The sequence below is a fragment of the Cyprinus carpio genome, chromosome A2 (assembly GCF_018340385.1).
Source record: "Cyprinus carpio isolate SPL01 chromosome A2, ASM1834038v1, whole genome shotgun sequence".
Lineage (NCBI taxonomy): Eukaryota > Metazoa > Chordata > Actinopteri > Cypriniformes > Cyprinidae > Cyprinus > Cyprinus carpio.
The window spans coordinates 21500397-21523459 of record NC_056573.1 but is presented as its reverse complement, the minus strand read 5'-3'; the positions used below and the strand labels follow the sequence as shown (position 1 = coordinate 21523459).

Sequence of the window (23063 nt, the reverse complement as noted above, 5' to 3'; positions counted from 1 at the left end):
ATCAATGTTTTACTATAAGTGATACATTGATCATAATGATTCAATTATCAGGACTCAAAATTAATCACACAGAAATAAATGTATTTCTATTTTTTATTTTTATTTTTAACGCTTATGAAAATGAGCCTGCTTATTCAGTCGAGTCTGTTTCTGTTTATTTGTAGCCACAGTAGCCTATATACGTCACATTTAGAATGAATGATAATAACTCTATTTTTATAAAAGCTCCCAAACAAAAAACATTATTATATTTTGATGACATGCTGCGCGGAGCTAAACTCTCGAGACGAGACTTATGACAGATAAAATATGTTACTAAATAAATACACAATTGTGATAGAGAATAAGAAGCTGACGTCTGATTTCTCCAAGTGGTTGCATTTACCATTTATTCATGTATGACATGACATCAAAGCAACGAGAGATCAACGAGATCTCGTGCCTCGCGGTATACCAAAGCGCACTTCAGAGCGCATCTTTTCAAAGGCCGGCTTCATTGTGAACAAGTCGAGAAGCTCCCTTCTTCCCAACAATGTGGACGAGCTGGTGTTCCTCTCACATAATATGAAAAAAAAAAAAAATATCGAATTGAAAGCTTAGGTAAGAATGCTTAATTTCCTTTTTGTAGTGTTTCCGTTTGCTATCTGTTCGGCTATATAAAAAAAAAAACCCGGGTATTTTTATAACGGTTAGGCTATACAAATAAATAAATACATATAATTTTTATTTATTCGTTTTTATATAATGCAGAAGTTGTTTTTTTCTTCTGTAAGAAAAATTAGTCTGATGTTCGCAATTTGTTGTTTCAGGTCAAGACTCATCCGTCGTCTTAATGGCAGTTTGCGGCTTTGCTCTGATATTTTTGATTTGTATTAGTGTTCTTTAAATTATTTGTTCCACATTTTGTCTTAAATATAGTTGTTCTAAACAATTTAATCAAATGCTTAGGCTGTTGATTTGTTTGCCGCCTTTTTTATTCTAAGTTTTGGCGTTGTGCGATGTGCCATGTGCATTTATTAAATTGTTCGTTTTTGTTAATTTTCCTTTTGAACAATATAAAATTATATTAATTTTCCACTGTATTTTACTATTTTTATACCAAACAGCGTTTTTCCTACAGTATTTATTTGTTTTTTGTTTTGTACTAGGCCTAAGTTACTAATAAGTTTATTTAATGTATTTTAAAGAACGAATTTTAGTTTATTTTATTCAAAACTGTTTTTTTTTTTTTTGACATGTAACTGTTACAGTTTGTATTTTTGATAATAAATTATTAAAACGCACAGGTAGTCTGATTGCTGTTTTTATGTTATAATTAGCCTATAACGTTCTGGCCACTGATTTTTGTGTCCGTAAGCGCTGTATACTTTAAACGCTTTACTATTCTGTTTTAAGCGCTTCATTTTCATTTTGAACGCGCTAATATCATGCTTTAGCATTTTCTGTCATATAGAAGTGTTAAACTTCAACTTGGACTATACCTTTCCTTGTATATACGCAAGTTTTTATATTAATATCATAAATGAACGATTATTCGACTAATAGCTAAAATGCAGGAGTGTTAGTCGACTAGGAATATCTTTAGTCGGGGGCAGCCCTACTCTGCAGGAGTGCCTGTGGAGAGCGAGCAACTGAAAGCCTGTCTGGGTGAGTGTTAATGGATGGTATGGTATGAGCATGACTTTACATATATATTGAGTAAAGCATATGCACGTCTGTGTGTGTGGCACCCTGCTACTGTCATTTCCCATGAGTGGATTCAGTTGTTGACAGGCAGTATAACAGCTCCGGCTGGGCTCTCTCTCTCACACAGAGAGCTCTCAGTGAACCTCCACGGCTCTGCATCTGTTTGTCCAGGGTAACACTCATATGTTTTGTGTTAGACCACATGTTTCTTACACACTGTGGCCCAGAGATGCCAATTCTACTTTTGAAATCTGATGCTGCATTCAGATGTGATCATAGAGCGCATCTGGTGATGGTTAACTTATATAATAATGTAAATAATTACCTGCTTAGGGAAAAAATAAAAAACACTCCAAAACCCAATGTGTTTTAGCTGATCTGAAGGACATATACATGCCTACATGTGTCATTTTAAAGAAATTATACATTTATTTATCTATCTATAAACATTACATAAAAACATTAATTCATTTCTTAATTTTTTATATATATATATATATATATATATATAGTAAAACAGAAATATAAAATATGCAACATTTAATATTTATATGTACTTCTCTCAATTTAGTTATGCATATGATTGATCTATAAAAAAAAAATAATAAAAAAAAAACAGATACTGATACTGATGTCAAAGCTTTGGGGCACGTTTGAGCCGGTCAGGCTGGAAGACCAGCTTTTACTGGCTAAAACCAGCAAAATCAGCTTAGGCAGTCACAGAGATTACGAATTTAGACCTTTAGGTATGTTGCTGACTCACTCATTTTATGATGACTTGTGTTGGCATGTGGCCTCAGGTTGTCATCAAGGCCCTCGATTCCGTATAGCGAGTGTGAGATCCGTCGCTCGTGGTCATCAGGAGACGGGCTTAGGGTCCGCTCTAACCCTCGGGGACTGCATCGGCTATCACCCTGATACAAACCAGAACAACAAGAGGAACATCATAATTCAAATCACACAACCTCTAAATTTACCTTCTGAGAGATTTAACCGGCTATTATTTCAACTTTGGCTTGTGTTGTAGTGACAAAGCGGTCAGAATCAGCTCCAGTGGGGTCTGTCTCGTTCAAATACAGACACTGAACACTCAGCATGATGGGAAAATCTTGTGCAGTTATGATACTTGTGGAGCTTTTAAATTGTGTTTGTTTTTAAAATCAAGGCAAGACTAGAGGAATTAAAATGTGTCATGACAAAATATGACCATGATGTAGCAAGTTTTATATTCTGAAGCACATCAAGTTTAAAATTTTCATTAAGAATGCAACAGCACATTTCATTTCAACCCAAAATACTGATGAGCTATTACTCACCTACATAACTAATACATGAAGCACTATTTAGACCTTCACATGAACAATGATCAAAGCTTTCAGACTTTCCTCAGCTCGATTCTTCTCTCTTTACCTCAAGGCGTTTGTTGATTCGTCTTGCCACAATCAGCTGAATCATCCCTCGCTTGTTGCCCTCCGTTGACATGGACATGCGCAGTGTTTCCATGGCGTCCTGGTTTGTCTTCCCTAACAACGACTCCCCATTGACTGCGATTAGCTGATCGTTGACTCGCAGCCTTCCATCCTACGCCAGAGAATGAGATTATGAAGACCATCCAAGAAATTGAATATGTACACTGTGTTACTAATAAAAAAACTATAAGACAATGACTGCTAACAAGTCAATCATTCATATAATAATGTTTTAAACATGAACATTTACAAAGACTATCATTCAATATTTTGGGGTACGATTTTTTTAAAGAATACTTTTATTCAGCAAGCGTGCAGTAAAATTGATCGAAAGTGACAGTGAAGACATTTATAAGGTTTCTATTTGAAATAAATGCTTCCCTTGAAATCTCTCTTCATCGAGGAATTATGAAATTAAATTGCAGTTTCCACAAGAATATCAGGCAACTGTTTTCAACATCGATAAAATTAAGAAATGTTTGTTGAGCCGTAAATCTGCATATTAGAATGATTTCTGAAGGATCACATGACACGGAGTAATGGCTTAAGAAATTCAGCTTTGCATCACAGGAATTAATTATATTTTAAAATATATTAAAATAAATCTTTTTTTTTTATTCTAATAATATATGATATATTTCACAACATTTTACAGCATTTTTGATCAAATAAATACAGCCTTGCTGAGGAATAAGAGACTTGCTTTAAAAAAACAACCTCAAACTTATGAAAGCTTGCAAATGTATATAAGTATTTTTATGATGGAAAAAATATATCATAATAAATAATTCTATAAAAAATAATATATTAAAATATTATTTTATTTCCCCAAAAATTAGTGCAAGAAACTAATTCTGCAGATTTCAGTTGGATCTGCTAAAAATGTTTTTGTGTGTATACATTTCTAACCTTGCATGCTGCTCCTCCATTGATAATAGACTTGACGAAGATGCCCAGGTCAGCGTGACTCTCCTTTGACCTATTACCCTTAACACTGACTCCTAAACCCGCCGAGCCAGAATCACTCAGAGGCACTTCCAACGTCAGGAACTCGCGTGTCCCATCTGGGGTTAAAACCAACTCCTCATCTTCTACCTTCTACAGAGACAGAGACAGGGACATTACTGTAATTACCGACTGTATAGAAAGAAAGAAAACTTGGTCATCTTTGCATTTAAATGGCTGTTTCATCTTCATCAAACTTAGACAGAAAATGGGGGAACAAGGACAGCCTGGAGAGAGAGGTTCTTTGAAAAAAAACAAAAATATCTTCATGTTAATACACTTTTATGGTTTGTGAACTCTTAGACCGAGTGCACACTACAAATCAGCCATTCAGAGACTATTTAAAGACATTTACTCACCCTCAAGTCATTCCAAACCCATATGACTTTCTATCCTTCATGGAACACAAAAGGAGCAATTCTCAGGAAGCCTCAACTGAAAAGGGTCACCAGTGCAATTCCTCAAAATCATCTTTTTGTGTTCCACAAAAGAAACAAAGTCATACAGGTTTGGAATGACATGATGGTGAGTAAATCAAAATTCATTTTTGGGTGAATTTTCCCTTTAAAACATGACAGAATAGCTAATTTCTCATATCTTGCAGTGGGCAATAGACTTTAAACACTATGAATCTCTGCACTAGAAGTTTAAAATTCAAGTCACTCTTTTGTCCATTACTATTTCCCTGAAACACAAAGCTGCCACTTCCTCTGCTTTTGAAGGAAATTCAGCACATGTAAATGAGGCGGGGAGGGCAGCTTTCACAAGAAATGATGCCCGCCAAACCTCTGCTCTCTGATTCAGACACACAGATAATAAACCCATTACGTCTGCTGCTCTTCTGACCTCTCCAGTGACTCCCTCATGTTAGCGGCTGACAGTGCGTGAGTGTTTGTGTGGGAAAGAGAGAGTGAGAGAGATGAGACAGCTTTAACAACCATCTACTGAGGGACTGCTCTATAAAGTATATCTTTATTGAGCTTTAATCACCTTCACTTTAATGTAACAACCTCCGACACACACACACACACACACACACACACACACACACACACACACACAAACTTGTGTTCAGAAGGAAATGGATGGCTTTCATCTAGTTCTCTCCTGCACTCTGCACCGCCACTGTTAAAGCAGATCTTATCAGACTTGAGAGGTTTTAATGTACAAACAGCGGCGAGAGACAGAAAGAGGAAAACAGACAAAGAAGAGAGAGACAGGATGGGCTCACAATGACCTTTCACACTCTCACAGTGTTTCTAAAGTGCAACAGCTTCTGCTCAAATGTTCGAATGCAAGGTGCGCATCAAGTCAAAAAAACTCCATAACTCAAATAACAGTGATTAGATTTACAGTAATAATCATAACCAGATGAGTATGAAATAATAATGAATAATTTACTGAGAAAATCACAGCAACATGAAGTATTTTAATACAGCACAAAGACAGAAAAAGATACGGATTGAGATACAGAGAGAGTGAGTCAGATTAATTAGTCATTTATAATCCATAAATGACTGAAAATGAAGTAATTTACTCAGCCACATCATCTCTAAGTGCTGGATCAGGATCATTAAAGAACATCAGAGATGCATGCACATACTTTGCATGACAAAAACTGCAATGAACCTATGTGTTAACAGTTCTTCTCATGTACAGATGTAGAGCAGCTGTGAAGGTGTGTGTGCAGTTCTTACCCATTCTCTTGTGTTCTGCATTGCTGGTTCTGTGTTCTAAAGAGAGTGAGGAAGGAGAGGACTATGGTAATACTGCAAATGAAAACCCTAAATGCTAAAAACAAACATGCACACAGTGCAACCAAAGATGGTTCTTAAGATCACTCAAACTGGGTTTAATATCTTCGTTCAATTGGCTTTTTGCCTTTAATATGAATGGGAAAATTGACCCAATTTACCTGAATTGACCCTTCTCAAACTAAAAAGGCAAAACAATGATGTTTTTAAAACACCAGTAAAGAAAAATACAAATGAAAATGGTCTAAAAAAGCGAGCTGAAATAATCAAATAAAAATAGTCCTCTTTATAGAGCTCTCATTGATATGCAAATAGTGTGGAGAACATGTGAAATCGCAAAACTTAACCTTGACTCAAACACACCACGTGATGAGACTCTAAACGTCAGAGAAGCTGTGCGATATAGTGATGGACAGTTTTATGAAGACATTAGCAGGAGGATTTCACACCTCGAAACTCTCTCTCTCTCACACACACACACACACACACAAACACACACACACACACACACAGAGACAGTCCCTTACCATCTCTCTGGGTAGAATGGACTCTTCCTGTCTCAGTACCAGAAGACTCACGGTCCCGCCCATGGGCGTCGCCCTCAGCAGAGAAACCACCTCCTCCTGACCACGCCCATTAAGATCCACCCCATTTACCTGTGCCAACCACAAAATCACTCGTTTGTGTCTATATTTAGACTTTATTCAGTTATAATTGTTTTATTATTAAAAAATATAATAAAGCTGTTTTTATTTCCTTTTTACCTCTAGCAATCTATCGCCTGCTTTCAGTCTCCCGTCCTGTATGGCAGCTCCTCTTGGCAGAATGTTTTTCACGTAAATAGGGGCGGAGCCTCCAAGAGGGACATCTCTTGATGTGATGCTGAACCCCAGACCTTCAGGCCCTGACAGACACAGAGAGAACACAGTTAAAAGACAGACCTAAGGATGCATACATACACCTATCCATTTCAACCTGAGAAACAAGCTGTATGATTACCCTGTTAAATAGCTGTATGTGGCAATTCACTGATTTAATGCCGCATTATACATGCCTGTGTGTGTGATGCCACTTGATGGGGAAAAAAACATAAAATAAAATAAAAAAATTAATAAATACATTAAATTAATAATTAATTTTAAAATAAATACAAATAAATAAATTCTGAGGTGTCTACTTTCATATGTCAATTGCTTGTTAAATGATCAATGATTCACAACTTGTAACGCAAACATCAAACTGAGGTCAAAAATTAAAACTAAATTAAAAACTGCTTTTGATTTCGAAAAAAAAGAAAGAAATTAATTTAACAATTAAATTCCTTAATTTGTAAAGTGGTTGACAAAGCGAGAACATTTTAGGCACAAAAAATGCTTAATACATTTTTAAAAATGTATTTCGTTATATTATCAAAATATTATGTTTTGAAAACATTAAATGTAGATTTTTTTTTTATTAACGTATCACCTCTATTATATTATATTAAGTGCCACTGTGAATCTGTACTGTTCTACTACATTATATTCAGTGTCATACATAATGAAATTAAAGTACATTTGAAAGGTCTGCAGTTTAAATGCATTAATTTAGCTCTCTAGTCTTTATCCCACACAGTTTTGAGTCTGCTTTCTGTGTCAGATTTCTCTGTTTGCATGTGAGTGACATCAGAAGCTTGTGGCTCAGAGAACCATCAGGCTACAGCCTGTTGATGGAGACTACAGGACTGGAACAGAAGCCACCTGGACTACAGGGGTCACAAAGTCATGACCTATCAACCCAACAGGCTGGGCTTAAACCTTCTGAGGTACAGAAATTGGAGACTCTGTGAGAAGACTGAGACAACAGCCCCTGAGCGTGAGAGAGAGATAGAGAGTGAGAAAGTGGCCTCACAGGTGGAGTTCAGTCACACTTTTCAAAAAGAACCCTGCAAGTTTTCCTGTGTGTGTGTGACTTGGGTCCAATGAAACACTGAGAGAATCAGACAGCCATATGGAAACACATCACACTGACATGCAGCGCTGCCTAGCAACGCTCCCTGCACCGCTGCTCCGTAACCCCGCCGCCACCCCGTGCACCCACTGGGCCACCTGTTCACACACAGGTGCCAAGACTTGTGCCAGCGGTTGTCAATCATTTCACATCCCACATCTTTACAGCAGGGAAACACACACACACACACACACACACACACACACACACACACACACACACACACACACACACACACACACACACACACACACACAGGAAGGAGCTGTTGGCAGATAACAGAGCAACATTCTCCCAGCTGAATCAGTACAGCAGACTCTGCAGGATGGGAAATATGCTCAGGAATAGGCATCTGGTTCATTAGCACAGCCTTAATCATAAACAGGGCATAACTTATTTGCATATTAAATCATTTTAATAAAAACAACAAACAAACATAATTTAGTTATCAAGACAGGAAAACTAACCTACAATAAAATATTACAATAAAATAATATTTATTATTTTAGTACAATTAATTATATAAAAATGTGTTAAAATTGTAATGCCTCTTCAATCATTTTATTGTCTACAACAATAATAAAATGTTTTAAATTCATCTTCATCTTGAGCTTTTCTCAGCAAATATTAATACGTATATGCAGTAATCAACCAGCATAACGAGCAGTTTTTCATCAAGTGACTGCCACTTATTAATAATTTATAAAAAGCAACAGGACGTTTTTACTGATACCTTTTCTAAGCTGGATTCCAAGTCTCCGCCCAACCTTCTTGGTAAAGCCAGTTGTGGGGGCGGGGCTTAATCCTCTTTGGGGAGAGGAGGCGTGACCTGATGGAGGTTTCCCTGATGAGCCAACAGGATGATGGATGGGAGAGCTGGTATCCAAGTGGTTATTCGATGGGTGTGGCATGTGCTGCGCCAATCGGTGAGCAGCGTGATCCAGGCCGACCGGGTCATTGGTGAGGCAGTCAGGGCTGAAACGTCCAGAAAGGTCAATGTTCACTCTGGGGTTGTGTTCATTATAGGATATCTGCTCATACTGGGATCTCATGGTGGTCGGCACCACGTGGAACAGGATGACAGGAGAATGCATTGCCTGACGAAACATGTTCTGAGCTCTGAGAACATACAAAAACACAAACATTTAGGTTTATGGATTAATACAATTACAATTAATTTTCAGCTCTACCACTGAGCCACAGGAAAAGGAGATGGATGAATAGGTGGAAGGATGGAAGAATGAATGGATGTACAAATGAATGAAATTAATGGAAGAACAGATGAGGATGGAAGGATGGACCCATGAATGAATTAATGGATGGACAGATGGATGAATAGATAAACGAATGGATGGACAACTGGATGAACGAACGGAAGAACAAATGGATGAATGGATGAACAGCTTGATGAATGAATGGATGGACATCTGGATGAATGGATTTATGGATAAATGGGACTGATAGATGAACAGATATGGATTGACGGATGAACAAAAGGATAAAAGGATGGATGGATGGATAGATGAACGAATGGATGGATGGATGGCTGAATGGATGTGTGGATGAACGTCAATGGATGGATGGATGAGGATTTATAGATTAAAGTAAATGTTGAATGGATGGATGAACGTAAATGGGTGGCTGGATGAACGGATGGGTGAACAAATGATGATGGGACAGAATTAAAGGATGAATGGATGGATGAACATATGGAAAAACAAATGAACGAGCAGAGCGAAAGAATAGATGAAATGAAGAGTAAGGAGTTAAAGGGACGACAAGCACTCTGTACACATCAGAGGTCAGAGGTCAGGTCTTACTGCTCAAATCGGACATTCCGCAGATCTCCATTGTTGATCCGAACGATGCAGTCATTCTCCTGAAACAAACCCTGGACGTCAGCCTTCCCTCCACGCTCCAAACGCTTCACCAGCAGACCCAACGTCCTGCAGCACACACACACAAACACTTCATCTAAGCCTGAGACTATGAGATTTATTATTTATTTAGTCATAAACATCCTCCATTTGAAATGAAACATTAATTTGACTGATATCGAATTGAAAGAAACTGAACCTAATGCAGCATCATGAAGCACTTCTGAACAAAAGCTAATTCCTCAAGATAAATAACGTTCTCCAACTTTATAACTCTACGTCCTGTTGCTGCAGCTCGCAGCCCGGAGAGAGATGATGATCACAAAGATATAAAGTGGCTTTTAGCTCGATTAGTCTGCCTGGTGAACACTCGCATGCAGATGCTGTTTAGATACTCTATCTCTTCTAGAAAAACTCTTATGCACTCTCTGCAGAGGACTCTCTGAAGTGGACACGCAGAACATCAGGTGATGCACAAGAGAGACTTTCAGAGCTCTTGCTGAGTTCAGAATATGCCAGTGACCAAAAAATATAATAAAATGAATATTACATTAATTAATATACGATTACATATGCAAAAAGAAGAATTCAGGCAAACATGCACAACATCATTTTTTCTTTTGTTTTGAGAGATGGTGATCTTGAGCAAGGTTTATGTTCAGTGGTTGAGTTTCCCCAAGTTAAAAACCATTTATTTTATTTTAATTTTGGCCCATTTATAGATTTGATAATGGAGTTTGGTGGATGTTACCTGCGGTCTCGTCCGCTGAAAGGCACTACATGGATACCAAGTGGACCTCCGTCATTGGACACTTCCACCAATTTCACAATATCACTGGAGGACCGAGGCAAAAAAAAGAAGAGAAACCATCAGAGAGAGTAAAGAAGCATGCAGTTCTCTGTAAAACTCCATCAAGGTGGAATCAAACAGAAGGATGGAGTCAGAACATGCAAAGAGTCAGAATGCTGTGATGCTGTCACACAAACTGCACCTTATGCATACAAAGTTAAATGCTGTTCATGCATCTATATAGACTCAAGTTACAAAATATGTCCTAAAATGTGAACTTGCATTTTAGTTAAGTTTGTCAAAGACTCACAACAAAAAACTCTCATTTTGGCATCAATGCCACCGCATCTTGAAAGTGTCAGACAGAACTGTGAAAGACTCGACCAAGATTATAGAGGACAGTTTATGAGAAATTAATCCAAAACATTTCAATCTGATCTCAGCGTTTGAACAAAAAAAAGTCATTTTACAATAAAACTCAAAAGAGTCAAAATGTTTTATTACCTGCAAATCAAACTGACAGCATGAAGGAGAGATTCGTATAAAATACGAGATAATATCAGCGCTGCTGCCAGTCAGAGCGTGTGTGGGTCTGTGTGTGTATGTGTGTGTGTGTGTGTGTGTGTGTGTGTGAGAGAGACACTTACTCAAGAGATCTCACTCCCATGTGCTCTAAACATGTATCTGCACGTCCCACTGGCTCTATCCTACCGTTCTCCTCCTCATCCTGCAACAAGAAGAAAACTGCTTAACCCACAATGCACTACACTCAAACAAACCCTTCCAGAAATATATTTGACATTGATGTAACATCAATAAATAACAAAAGAAACACAGTGCATAGATAACATGAAAGGAGCTGGGTGAGGACTTCTGCAGGGAGATATGAAGTTCTTATTTTTTTTAAAAAGTTTGAAGGAATTCATTCTCCGTTTGTACAGGAGATGTTTCACCTGATATACCACAGATCAGGTGAGAGGTACACAAGAGCTCACGCTCACTACTGTGTCACTTGATTATCTGAGTAGCACCATACTACCAATGACAAACACACACACACACACGTCTGGTTTACTATCCTTGTGGGAACTCTCCATGTACAAACCCTATTTATCGCCCTACACTAACCCTACACCAAAACCTACCCCTTACAGAAAACTTTCTGCATTTGTACATTCTCAAAAAAACTCATTCTGTAAGATTTAGAAGCTTGCTTTAGGTCAATGTAGGTCCCAATGGGGAAGAATACTTCTAAATCATGACACGAGTCCCCATGAGTCAGTGTGTATTCAGGTTTAAGTCCCCACCGGGATAGAAACACACACTCATTGAAGTTTCAGTAACCAACAGGTTCATGTTCTGCTGCCATGACACCACTTTAATGTTCTCGCATACACACTCTGTATGACTTTGAAAGTAGTTTTTATCTTATGTCACTATTTTGTTTCTAATACTATGGTACAATCTGCAATTGGAAAAAGAAAAAACGATACACACACACATAACTCTAGGTCCAAACACAACACTGGACCGGAGACAGTTACATGCATTATTCAGCTCAATGGAGCAGTGATTGTGAACAAAAAGGAAGAAAATAAAAAAAGGAAAAGAAAACAAGAAAAATAAAAAAAGGTAAAATTATAAGAAAAAATAAAATAAAAAATAAAACAAAAAAAGAAAAGAAAGAGAAACAGCTTAGGAAAAAAGAGAAAAAAATAAAGAGAAAAAATGAAAAAAGGAAAATCCAATACGAAAAGAATGAAGAAATAATTGAAAAAAGAGAACTAGAAGAAAATAAAAAAAGAAGAAAAAAAAATTAAAGTACAAGAAAAAGGGAAAAATACAAAAAAAGAAAAGAGAAAAAAAAGAATTTAAAAAGAAAATAAAAAATAAAAGTACAAGAAAAAGGGAAAAATACAAAAAAGAAAAGAGAAAAAAAAGAATTGAAAAAAAATAAAAGAAAAAAAAACAAAGTAAAGAAATGTGAAAAAATATTTGGAAACAAAAAATTAACAGAAAAAGCTGTTTCTCTCAGTGTTTTATTTAGTATTTCCGATGTTGTCTTTCTATTACCCCTGTGCTTTATACGTCTCTCCATCTCTCTCTATCTAGGGCAGTTGGTCAATCACACTTTTCCTCTGTGACCAAGGGTTTTCAAAAGTGTAATACAGAGGGAAAACACAATGGAAGGAAGTGAAGAAAATAGCTGTGATACACAATACACGCTTTACTGCAGACATAACCATCCCATCTTATATAACAGCTGTCTAATATGACAAAAGAGTGTGTGTGTTTGACAGCATAACTATACGAGTCGGACACCGCTGGCCTTCTGACAACATCCAACACACTTGGATTGATCAGAGACTGTTGCCAAGCCAATGTCCTGCTCGGATTTGATCCAAACCTTTCTCCTGGCAAAACACATATTGCAGACAGTGATTTTTTTCCACAGTGACTGAGTAGCCAAGTATTTTTCTGGGATTCTCCTAAACTGAAATGACTAACAGCATAAGAACTCAGATCCAGAGCAGTCTGTTTCTATTGAATGCATATTGTCTCCCTCACTGAAGCTGCGCATTCATTTATGCTTCCATTAGCAAAGCCTGATGGGACAAATACATATTCACAATATAAAGACCTCGTCCTAATTCAGTCAATTATTAGTTTATGTTCGAGCGTTACTCCTATCTATCTACCCATCCGTCTATTCATATACAAATACATCTACTTATCCATCTATCTACCCAACTTTCCATTTACGGTCTATCCATCCATCTACACGCCTACCCCTGTCTGTCTGTCTTACCTACACATCCGTTAGTCTATCAGTCTATCCGTATGTCCATCTATCACCTCAACACTCACTAGACTAACACAAAGTGAATGTGTACATCAGTGTAAGGAAATACTGAAGAGAAAAACTGATTACTGAGATACAACTGACCTACAGCAGCACCTACTGGAGAGAAAACCAGAGAGATCTATATATAGTCTTATCTCATTAGCAGTCTAAAGCTGAGAGTGATTTATAATCGCTGTTTTACCTTTATGATTAATTACAGACACACACTCCCTTCCTCCACACCGACCCTCTCTCCCTGGATCTACTCTCTGATACACCACACATCTCTTCTCTCTCTACATACTGAATGCAACAGTGCTTGCACTATACTTCAGTTCCAATCAAGAAAATATAACACAATATAACACAAATGCACACAGATTCTAAGCATTATTCAGACCTCATTCACAAATCTTTCTTTCAAACAGTACAATAGTACAAGTCGAGGCATGTTTCTTTAATAAAAGATTTTAAGAATATTTATATTTCCTTTTTTTTTTTTTTTTAGTATACATTTTAAGCATATTTTTTAATGCATATAAAGCATTGAGCTACAGGTAGTTTTGGGGTAAAGACTCATACTCTAATGCCAGTTTTTTGTTAAAATAAACAGAAACAGACAATCAAATGAAATTGTACATTTGTGATAAAAACACACTAGTGATCATCTCTGATTAACATGTGGAAAAATTACCAATTTAAATAAAGTGGGACATGTTTTCTCCTGTCTCAAGAATCAGTGTACTGTGCCTTTAAGAAACATTCCTTTTACATTTCAAATGAACAGCAATGCTTTGATCTGCTGTCTGACTGTGGTTTTGCTGTCAAGTCCAATATAGTTTTTAACTGTTTCGTCCTTTAATAACAGCCTTTTTACAAAGACTGCATGACATTGTGACATATTCATGAAACAATCTGCGCTGAAATGTGCACACTAACTTTTTAAAGAATTAGACATGACTAAGCCGTTCTTTCCTAACACTGGGATCTTTCTGAAGGAAATGGAGAGCAGCAGGCACCACATGAAGCCAGAAACTGCCAAGTTTGATGCACTTTCACACATTTTACTGCTATTTTCTCTGGTGTTTAGCAATAATAGGATTTATCCAGCTTTCCACTGATTACCCAACCATGATTGGCCTAACCAAGTATCTAATGTCCCAGTAGGCATCACTGACATTCACTTTTTGCACTTATCCATATAAAATCAAAAAAAATTTGGACATTCACAAATTAATTTTTTACAGCCTGGTTTCAATAAATGCTCTTTCTGTACTTGGCAGAAAGTTTTGAAATGTTGATTTCTTAAGAAACATGACCCTTAACATTAGGGTTGCACAATTAATAGAAATAAAACTGTGTTTATCAAATGTTACGGTATGGCTGCAATTTAGTCGTACTGATTTATAAATGACAAAATATAATGATGGTTCAGTACCAACCTGTTCCTGTCGCTCCAGCCAGCGGTCCACCATGGGATGATTGGCGCTGAGTGAGGAACGGGCCTTCTCACGCTGAAACTCTTTCTGATTGGACCGCTGCCCTGCATCACGAGGAAGACTACGATATGTGTCGACACCTCGGCCCTGAGGAGAGAAAAATTATATTCTTACAACATTAACTTTCTGTTTATTGCCTACTTAGTACACTGTAGTAAAATGATAAGGATGATTCACATGTACATAGACCGTCAGATTACAATTTAAAATATACCAGTAAAAGAAAAAATTATTCTTGGTCTATGAGGACGCTGTACTGCTGGATAAGAAAAAGCTGTAAATCAAAGCCTCACACTACAAAGAAATAACCCGAGAAGAGAGAGAGTGTGAGCGAGCAAGCAAAATCCATAACTCATTGTCTGGAGAGCTTTATGACTAGCATTGACATAAGCATTACTCTGCTAGAAGGAGAACAGACAGAGAAATGATGGTCACATAAGCAGACGCATTAAATGAACTTGCACACATGCATACAATAAATTTAAGCACAACATTCTATGGCATCACATGGCTTGTTTATAGAGCTCTTTCTGTTTGTGAGACGCTGGGTTGTGAACCCTGCAGAAATGACAGTAAATATTCATAGAGATGTCATGAAGGAGGATGTGACCTCTGCCTCTAAAGATGAGATTTATCGGATATGATCTGAAAAAAAATGACACCAGCAGGAAGCCGATTGCCTCTAAACAGCAATACAGCATACAGCAACATTAATAGTGTGCAATAGTGTCAGCCCACTTTCACCATGGCATTGGTTTCGGAAGTATTTTTCCATTCATTTTCCGAAAAGTCTTTGTTTAAAGAGTTATAAGCCATGAATCAAACCAACCAGCTACAATGTCAATTACACCATTACAAACTTTTATCTGAAGCAAAAAAGTATTTGAAAATCAGACAAAAGACAAGACTGTGTACTTAATGGCTTTAATGAGGGAAAACTACAATCCCATCAAATATTACGAATGTTTTAATCCAAATAAAAAACAACGGAGGAATAGTAAAAGTTATCAGTTTAAAGTTGATATATAGGAAGAACATTTTAAGTTTATTGGAAACATGCATATATATGGGAAAAAAAGCGTATTAAGACAGGCTCAATTATGAGATCTTTTATTTTGCAATTTGTTACTTATTTAAAAATGTATTAAAATAATGCAAATTGGTGTCTTTAACAAAAGCATAGCCATTGATTAACAACCTCAGAACTCACAACAGGTCAGTCTTACATAGGTTTAAAAATCTATTTCCCCATGGAGAAAAATTACGTAATTTTTACTTCCTGAACCCAACTACTGCACTCAAAAAGCATCAGAGAAGGTGATTAGTCCACCAAAAATGACAATTCTGTCATTATTTACTAACCCTCATGTTACTACACATCTGTATGAATTTTTTCTCTGGAACATAAAAGATGATATTTTGAAGAATGTTTCAACTGTTTGGTCAAAATGTGTACAATTAAGCACTTTTTTCCCCAAAATATCTAATTTTAAGAAGAATGAAAGTCATCAGCGTGAGTAAATGATGACAGAATTGTCATTTTTCAGAGTAGTCAGTTATGTTCGCTTTGGAGCTTGGCAGCAGCTTCATACCTTCCTCTCCAGACTGTTGGTGCCAGAGGAGAAACGTGGTTTCAGGAAGCCGGCGGTTGTAGACCAGCGTGTGGGATTTTTTCTGGAAGGCTCTTCGGTTTGCGAACCAGGCTCAGAGAACGACATCGCTGTCAGGTTCAACAATGCCGGATCGCTACTGCGACGAACATGCAAAGGCATGTCTGTGAGGAACAGAGAGACCAATGAGTGACACAAAAGGCCATTTTAACTTTAAAAGGCATATTCTACATTATGAGAGTCTCTTTGAGTATCTCTTACTGGTTCGAAGTGTGGATGTGGTGACCTCTATCTCGCTGTGGGGCAGGTACGGCTGGAAGGCAGACAGTGGGGTGGAGGTGGACGGCTCTCCAGAGAAGAGCTCCGGCGACTGTGTGCCTGTGGAGCTCGCGCTGGTGCCGTCACCTCCGACATGAGGCTCCTGTTCATCAAACACTGCCACCAACTGCAAAGAGAAAACACAGTGAAAAAAAAATGAGAAAGAAGGAGAGTGAAACAGTAGTAGGGTGGCCCTTCTGCTGATTTGTGACCAAAATAATTCTGTCTAGCTGGCTAACATGGATGAGGTTTGGTCAAAATTGCAAAAATGGCTTTTGAAATGTCATTGTTTTCCAGCCTGTCATAGCTATATAATTTCTAGTTTGTTGCAAAGTTCCTTTTTGCAAAGTAAAATATGTAATTATAAAAAAAAAAAAAAAAAAAAAAATCAGGATCAGTTTGGTATCAATAGTTAATATTTCCCTTATCACCAACAATGAAGAACATTTTTTATTGTTTTAAATCGTTCAATCATATATTAATCTACTTCTTTTTTGTTAATGATATCTATCAAAATAATATGATATTTTTAAAAATTAGAATATGTAGATTTGGTACATTGTACAGTGTTGGGGGGGGGGGGGGGTTTAATATAAACAATATATATTTCAAATCATTTCTATTCATTAAATTATCTTGGAGGGAGGGGGGGGGATTTACAGTTTCCACAAAAACATTAAGCAACGCAACTGTTTTCAACATTGATAAGAAGAAGGAATGTTTCTTAATGACCAAATCTGAATATTTTTTTTTTTTATGTTTTTTCTTGTGAAACTGAAGACTGGAGTAATGATGCTGAAAATTCAGCTTTGCCATCATAGCAATAAATTACATTTTAAAATATATTAAAATAGATATTAAAATTGAGAACTTTATCATTAGCCAAAATGCATATTGTAAGGTCTGATTTGAAACTATTATTTTGGGACTCTTTGGTGTCATGATGTTCCATCTGATTAATCCCAACAACCATAAAAGACAAAAAAAAGTCATGTACTTAGTAACTCAGAAACGTGGTTATTCCTGAGTACGAGGAGGAGTCATGCAGCTTTATGAAGTCTGTGGAGAGCTTCAGTGTGTGTGAGGTGTCCTCATTTACAGCAGGACACTCACGTCACGGTGTCCCTCAAGACACTAGTGTATTTGGGACAGAAGGCAACATCTCATGCTACAAAGTGAAAATTTGGTCTCAATTATGCGTGTGTGTGTGTGTGTCAACATGAATGATAACACTTGAGGCACTGGTTCAGTGGGTGGGTTGAAATGGCTGGACCCACCCAGTGCATTCGAGGCTTGGACTGACTGATGGAGGTGCTGCTGAAGGGCACATTACCCAGAATACACAGGGAAAAGTTTTGTGAGGGTGTTTTGAAATCCACAATCTTGAATCTAGGAAATCAGATTCTAAAATGTGTGTGTGTGTGTGACCCTTCTGCATTTATTCAAGATGATTGCTAATGTCTGTCAGAAAAAGAGTGGTGATGTCTGTTTTGTATATAATTTTTCTGAGAAGAGCAGTCTGGATTATCTCAAACATGACACTTCTGGAAACACACTCATGGGAACGGACATTTACGCAACTATTAGAGGGTGTTCGTACATTACACATGCTTAAAACTTTGCATTGCTAGAAATATAGGAGCAGTGAGGCTTTCAGTTAGACGTCAATCACAACACTTACTGCGCTCTCCCAGATTTTATAGGTGCAGATATCTGTCTCTTATATCAAACGTTACTCACGGTCTGCACTCTACAATTCTTTTTATTATTGCAGGAGATAAAAACAGATGACAAACGTTTCGGCTTGCTGACTTCATCCGTGTCATCTGTTATAATCTCCTGCAATAATAAAAAAAAAAATTAGGGTCAGTTAGACTTAAATTAATAATTGTATTAATCAAGGGCACATTAAATTGTTCAAAAGTGAGATATTTAAACTGCTACTGAAGAGTTCTGTTTCAAATAAATTCTGCTCTTTTGAATTTTCTATTCAACAAAAAATGATGAAAAAAGTACCAGGGTTTCTATAAAAACATTAAGCAGCACAACTGTTTTCAATGATTGTAAATAATTGATGATAATAATAAGAAATGTTTCTTGAGCACCAAATCAACATATTAGAAAGATTTCTGAAGGATCATGTGACACTGAAGACAGGAATAATGATTTGGAAAATTAAACTTTGAGTGTATGCATGTGTGTGTTTCTTGCTGCTTCAAATAATCCAAACCTCAATGAACTCAATGAGCATTACAAATAACACTGCAGTGCTGTTCTTCATAGGGTTGAGTAATTCTTTACTGGTTACCTAAACAAACATAACACCTCATGTATTACTGGAAATATACACACACACAGTAGCATTACAGCTAAACGTGCACCAGCGGCATTGAGAAATCCCTCCATGTGTTTCACAATGACTCTAAAAACAAGAACTCACTGACCCAACAACACAAATCACATCTTACAAACACATCTTCACACACACTGGAGGTCAAGAGAGGTTTGTGTGCTGACAGGAAGCTCCCAGGAGAACATTTATATACTTCCTGTGAGGCTACTAATTTCCTCTCTTTAAAAGGATATGATCTTTAAGCTTCACAAAATGTTGGACCCATCTTACTCAGACACACACGCTCTGCCCTATAGCCTCGTTTACACAAAACTGACCATATGTGACCCTAGACCACAAAACCAGTCTTAAGTGTAAATTTTTCAAAATAGAGATTTATACATCATCTGAAAGCTGAAATAAATAAGTTTTCCAACGATGTATGGTTTGTTAGGATAGGACAATATTTGGCAGGGATACAACTATTTGAAAATCTGGAATCTGAGGGTGCAAAAAAATCCAAAATATTTAGAAAAGCACCTTTAAAGATGTCCAAATGAAGGACTTAGCACTGCATATTATTAATCAAATATGAAGTTTTGATATATTTACGGTAGGAAATTTATAAAATATCTTCATGGAACATGTTCTTTACTTAATATCCTAATGAATTTTGGCATAAAAGAAAAATCTATAATTTTAACCCACACAATGCATTTTTGTCTATTGCTACAAACATACCCCAAATATACCAACTTAAAACTGGTTTTGTGGTCCAGGGTCACATATGAGCCTGAACCCGACCAAATGAGAGGAGACCACGGTTCATCTTCAGCTGGACAGTTATAGCTGTAAAATCTGTTTGGATGAACAATTTTCAAAGCTGTTGTAAAACAGCCAGCACACCTACACAGGAGTGTCCCTTCAGATTCAGGTTAATGCAATGGGTATCGAAGTAGTGGGTATCATATATACATTACCACAAGATTTTGGAGTGTTTCCATGGGAATTTTTGCCCATTCATCCAGTACAGCATTTGAGGTCAAGCACTGATGTTGGATGATAAGTCCTGACTCGCAATCACCATTTCAGTTCATTCAAGGTTTTCAATGAGGTTGAGGTCAGGACTCTCTCATCAGGCGGCCAAAGAGAGAAGCATGATTCATCACTCCACAGCATAAGTTTCCACTGCTCCAGAGTCTGGTGGTGGCATGCTTTAGACCACTCCATCCGACACTTGGCATTATACTTGCTGATGTGAGGCTTGCATACAGCTGCTTGGCCATGTAAACCCATTCCATGAAGCTCCCGTTGCACAGTTTTTGTGCTGATATTAATGCCAGTGGAAGTTTGGAACTCTACAGCTAAAGAATCAGCAAACTGTTGGTGATTTTTACACACCATGTGCCTCTGCACTTGGTGACCATGCTCTGTGACTTAACATGGCCTTTCACTTTGTGTCTGAGTTGCTTCTGTTCCTAAACACTTCCACTTTTCAATAACACCACTTGTAGTTGACCACGGAATATCTTGCAAGTACTGAATTCACTGAGCTCAGAATGACCCATGTTTTCCACAAATGTTTGTAAAAGCAGACTGCATGGTTAGCTGCTTGATTTCACCACAGACCTGGGAAATAGGTCTGACTGAATACTTTAAATAAGACATGTGACCCAATAATTTTGTGTGTGTGTATATATATATATATATATATATATATATATATATATATATATATATATATATACTCAATCCAAATTTTTAAACGCGTATCTATCTGTTAAATGTTGTCAAAATTTAAGAGTGTGCTAGCATAGAGATGGCCTTAAAGGGATAGTTCACCCAATTTATTTTATTTTTTTCATCATTTTACTTACCCTCATCTCATTTCTGACCTGTATTACTAACTTTCTTTTGTGGATCATAAGATATTTTGAAGAATGTTGGTAACCGAACCGAAGGTAGCCACTGACTTTCATAGTATGGAAACTATAGAAGTCAATGGCTACCAACAAATTTTTGGTTACAAAATATCTTCTTTTGTGTTCAACCAAAGAAAGAAATTCATACAGGTTTGAAACATCTTTAGGGTGAGTAAATGATGACAGGATTTTCATTTTTGGGTGAACTATCCCTTTATAAGGGATGAAAATTACCCCATGATTCACTCACTTTTTTGGGCTTCAAAATCTCGACCCCCATTCACTGCCATTATAAAGCCTGGAAGATCCAGGACGTTAATAATATCCCACCTAGAATGGCTTGAGGGTAAATCATGGGGTAATTTTCATTTTTGTGTGATGAAATATCCCTTTAATGTGGATATGAGCCATAAAAATGTCATTTTTATTTGCACAATTTAATGCACAAACAACCCCCCACCTCCCCAAGACCCCATCCTTAAGGGTTTTATAGTTGCAGAATTGGGCCTAACAACACCCCCTTAACCCACATAAAAACCAGTCACTGAGAGTAAACAGCCTCTCTGGCTCATTGCTTCAATCCCTCATGAGGCCTGTTGCTAATGGAAAAACGACGTGTGTGTTTAAGACGCCAACACATCTTACAGCACTTCAATTATAACACATCTATGCGATGAGTTAACTAGCCACTGGCGGCAGGGGCAACTTCTTGGTCACACGCTGCATGTTCATACACGCACGCTCCAGATCAATGTGATCAGAACCGAACACAACACTGCCTGCAGCACCAATTCACAGACACTTCCTGTTAAGATGCCACCACTCACACACTTCCTCAAGCCTTGAGGAAAACATCCACACAAACAAGACGTCCACACGTACATTGTCTGACCAGAAGCAGCACGTTTAGATTCTTTAACGTCCTGTTTATAACCGATGACGCTTCCTGTCCAGTAGAGGATAGAGGACGTTGTCACAGAAGGGGGTAGAGTATACATAAAAGAGCTTTGCATTGCTCAATACCTGACAGAGGACCCAGACATAAGCAGTTTCCTTGTTCATTAGACAAGCCATTGGAGATAAAGAAAAAAGTGTGGGGGGGGGGAGGGTGATACATGTCTGAGAAATCACAGCTGAAATCGCTCTGGCGCCCTCTACTGTCCTCTATTTTATATTTTTTTATTACACCCTTTAATTGTACTCTTATATATTGCTGGTGGCCCTAAACACAACAATGTTGATTCTCAGAGAAAACTAATTTTAGACTTGTTCTTCAGTTTCAAATAACACCCACAGCTTTTTGGGTTGTACCAGCCAGCACACCTACACAGGAGTGTCCCCTTCAGATTCAGGTTAATGCAATGGGTCATCGAAGTAGTATCGGGTATCATATAAGTTACATTACCACAAGAGATTTGGAGTGGTTCCATGGGAATTTTTTTGGCCCAGTCATCCAGTACAGCAGTTGAGGTCAAGCAACTGATGTTGGATGATAAGTCCTGACTCGCAATCATCATTTCAGTTCATTCAAGGTTTCAAATGAGGTTGAGGTCATGGACTCTCTCATCAGGGCGGCCAAAGAGAGAAGGGCATGATTCATCACTCCACCGCATAAGTTTCCAACTGCGCCAGAGTCTGGTGGTGGCATGCTTTAGACCACTCCATCCGACACTTGGCATTATACTTGCTGATGTGAGGCTTGCATACAGCTGCTTGGCCATGTAAACCCATTCCATGAAAGCTCCCGTTGCACAGTTTTTGTGCTGAGATTAATGCCAGTGGAAGTTTGGAACTCTACAGCTAAAGAATCAGCAAACTGTTGGTGATTTTTACACACCATGTGCCTCTGCACTTGGTGACCATGCTCTGTGACTTAACATGGCCTTTCACTTTGTGTCTGAGTTGCTTCTGTTCCTAAACACTTCCACTTTTCAATAACCACACTGTGTAGTTGACCCACGGAATAT

General features: G+C 37.5%; 1 protein-coding gene across 3 annotated transcripts in view; it reads right to left on the bottom strand.

The window, feature by feature from the left end:
* LOC109083514 (partitioning defective 3 homolog) overlaps window positions 1-23063 on the bottom strand; it is a 90425-nt gene that overhangs the window by 35482 nt on the left and 31880 nt on the right. For 2 of the 3 annotated variants that reach the window (XM_042778417.1, XM_042778422.1), the window contains exons 3-15: window positions 16786-16969; window positions 16507-16688; window positions 14858-15001; window positions 11218-11297; window positions 10532-10615; window positions 9724-9849; window positions 8637-9022; window positions 6679-6818; window positions 6442-6570; window positions 5858-5893; window positions 4065-4253; window positions 3097-3267; window positions 2450-2600 (exon numbers count right to left, since the gene is read on the bottom strand). In XM_042778417.1, the coding sequence (XP_042634351.1) occupies window positions 2450-2600; window positions 3097-3267; window positions 4065-4253; window positions 5858-5893; window positions 6442-6570; window positions 6679-6818; window positions 8637-9022; window positions 9724-9849; window positions 10532-10615; window positions 11218-11297; window positions 14858-15001; window positions 16507-16688; window positions 16786-16969 (2002 nt within the window). The remainder of the gene's footprint in view (window positions 1-2449; window positions 2601-3096; window positions 3268-4064; window positions 4254-5857; window positions 5894-6441; window positions 6571-6678; window positions 6819-8636; window positions 9023-9723; window positions 9850-10531; window positions 10616-11217; window positions 11298-14857; window positions 15002-16506; window positions 16689-16785; window positions 16970-23063) is intronic. The other variant, XM_042778421.1, reaches the window with a different exon arrangement.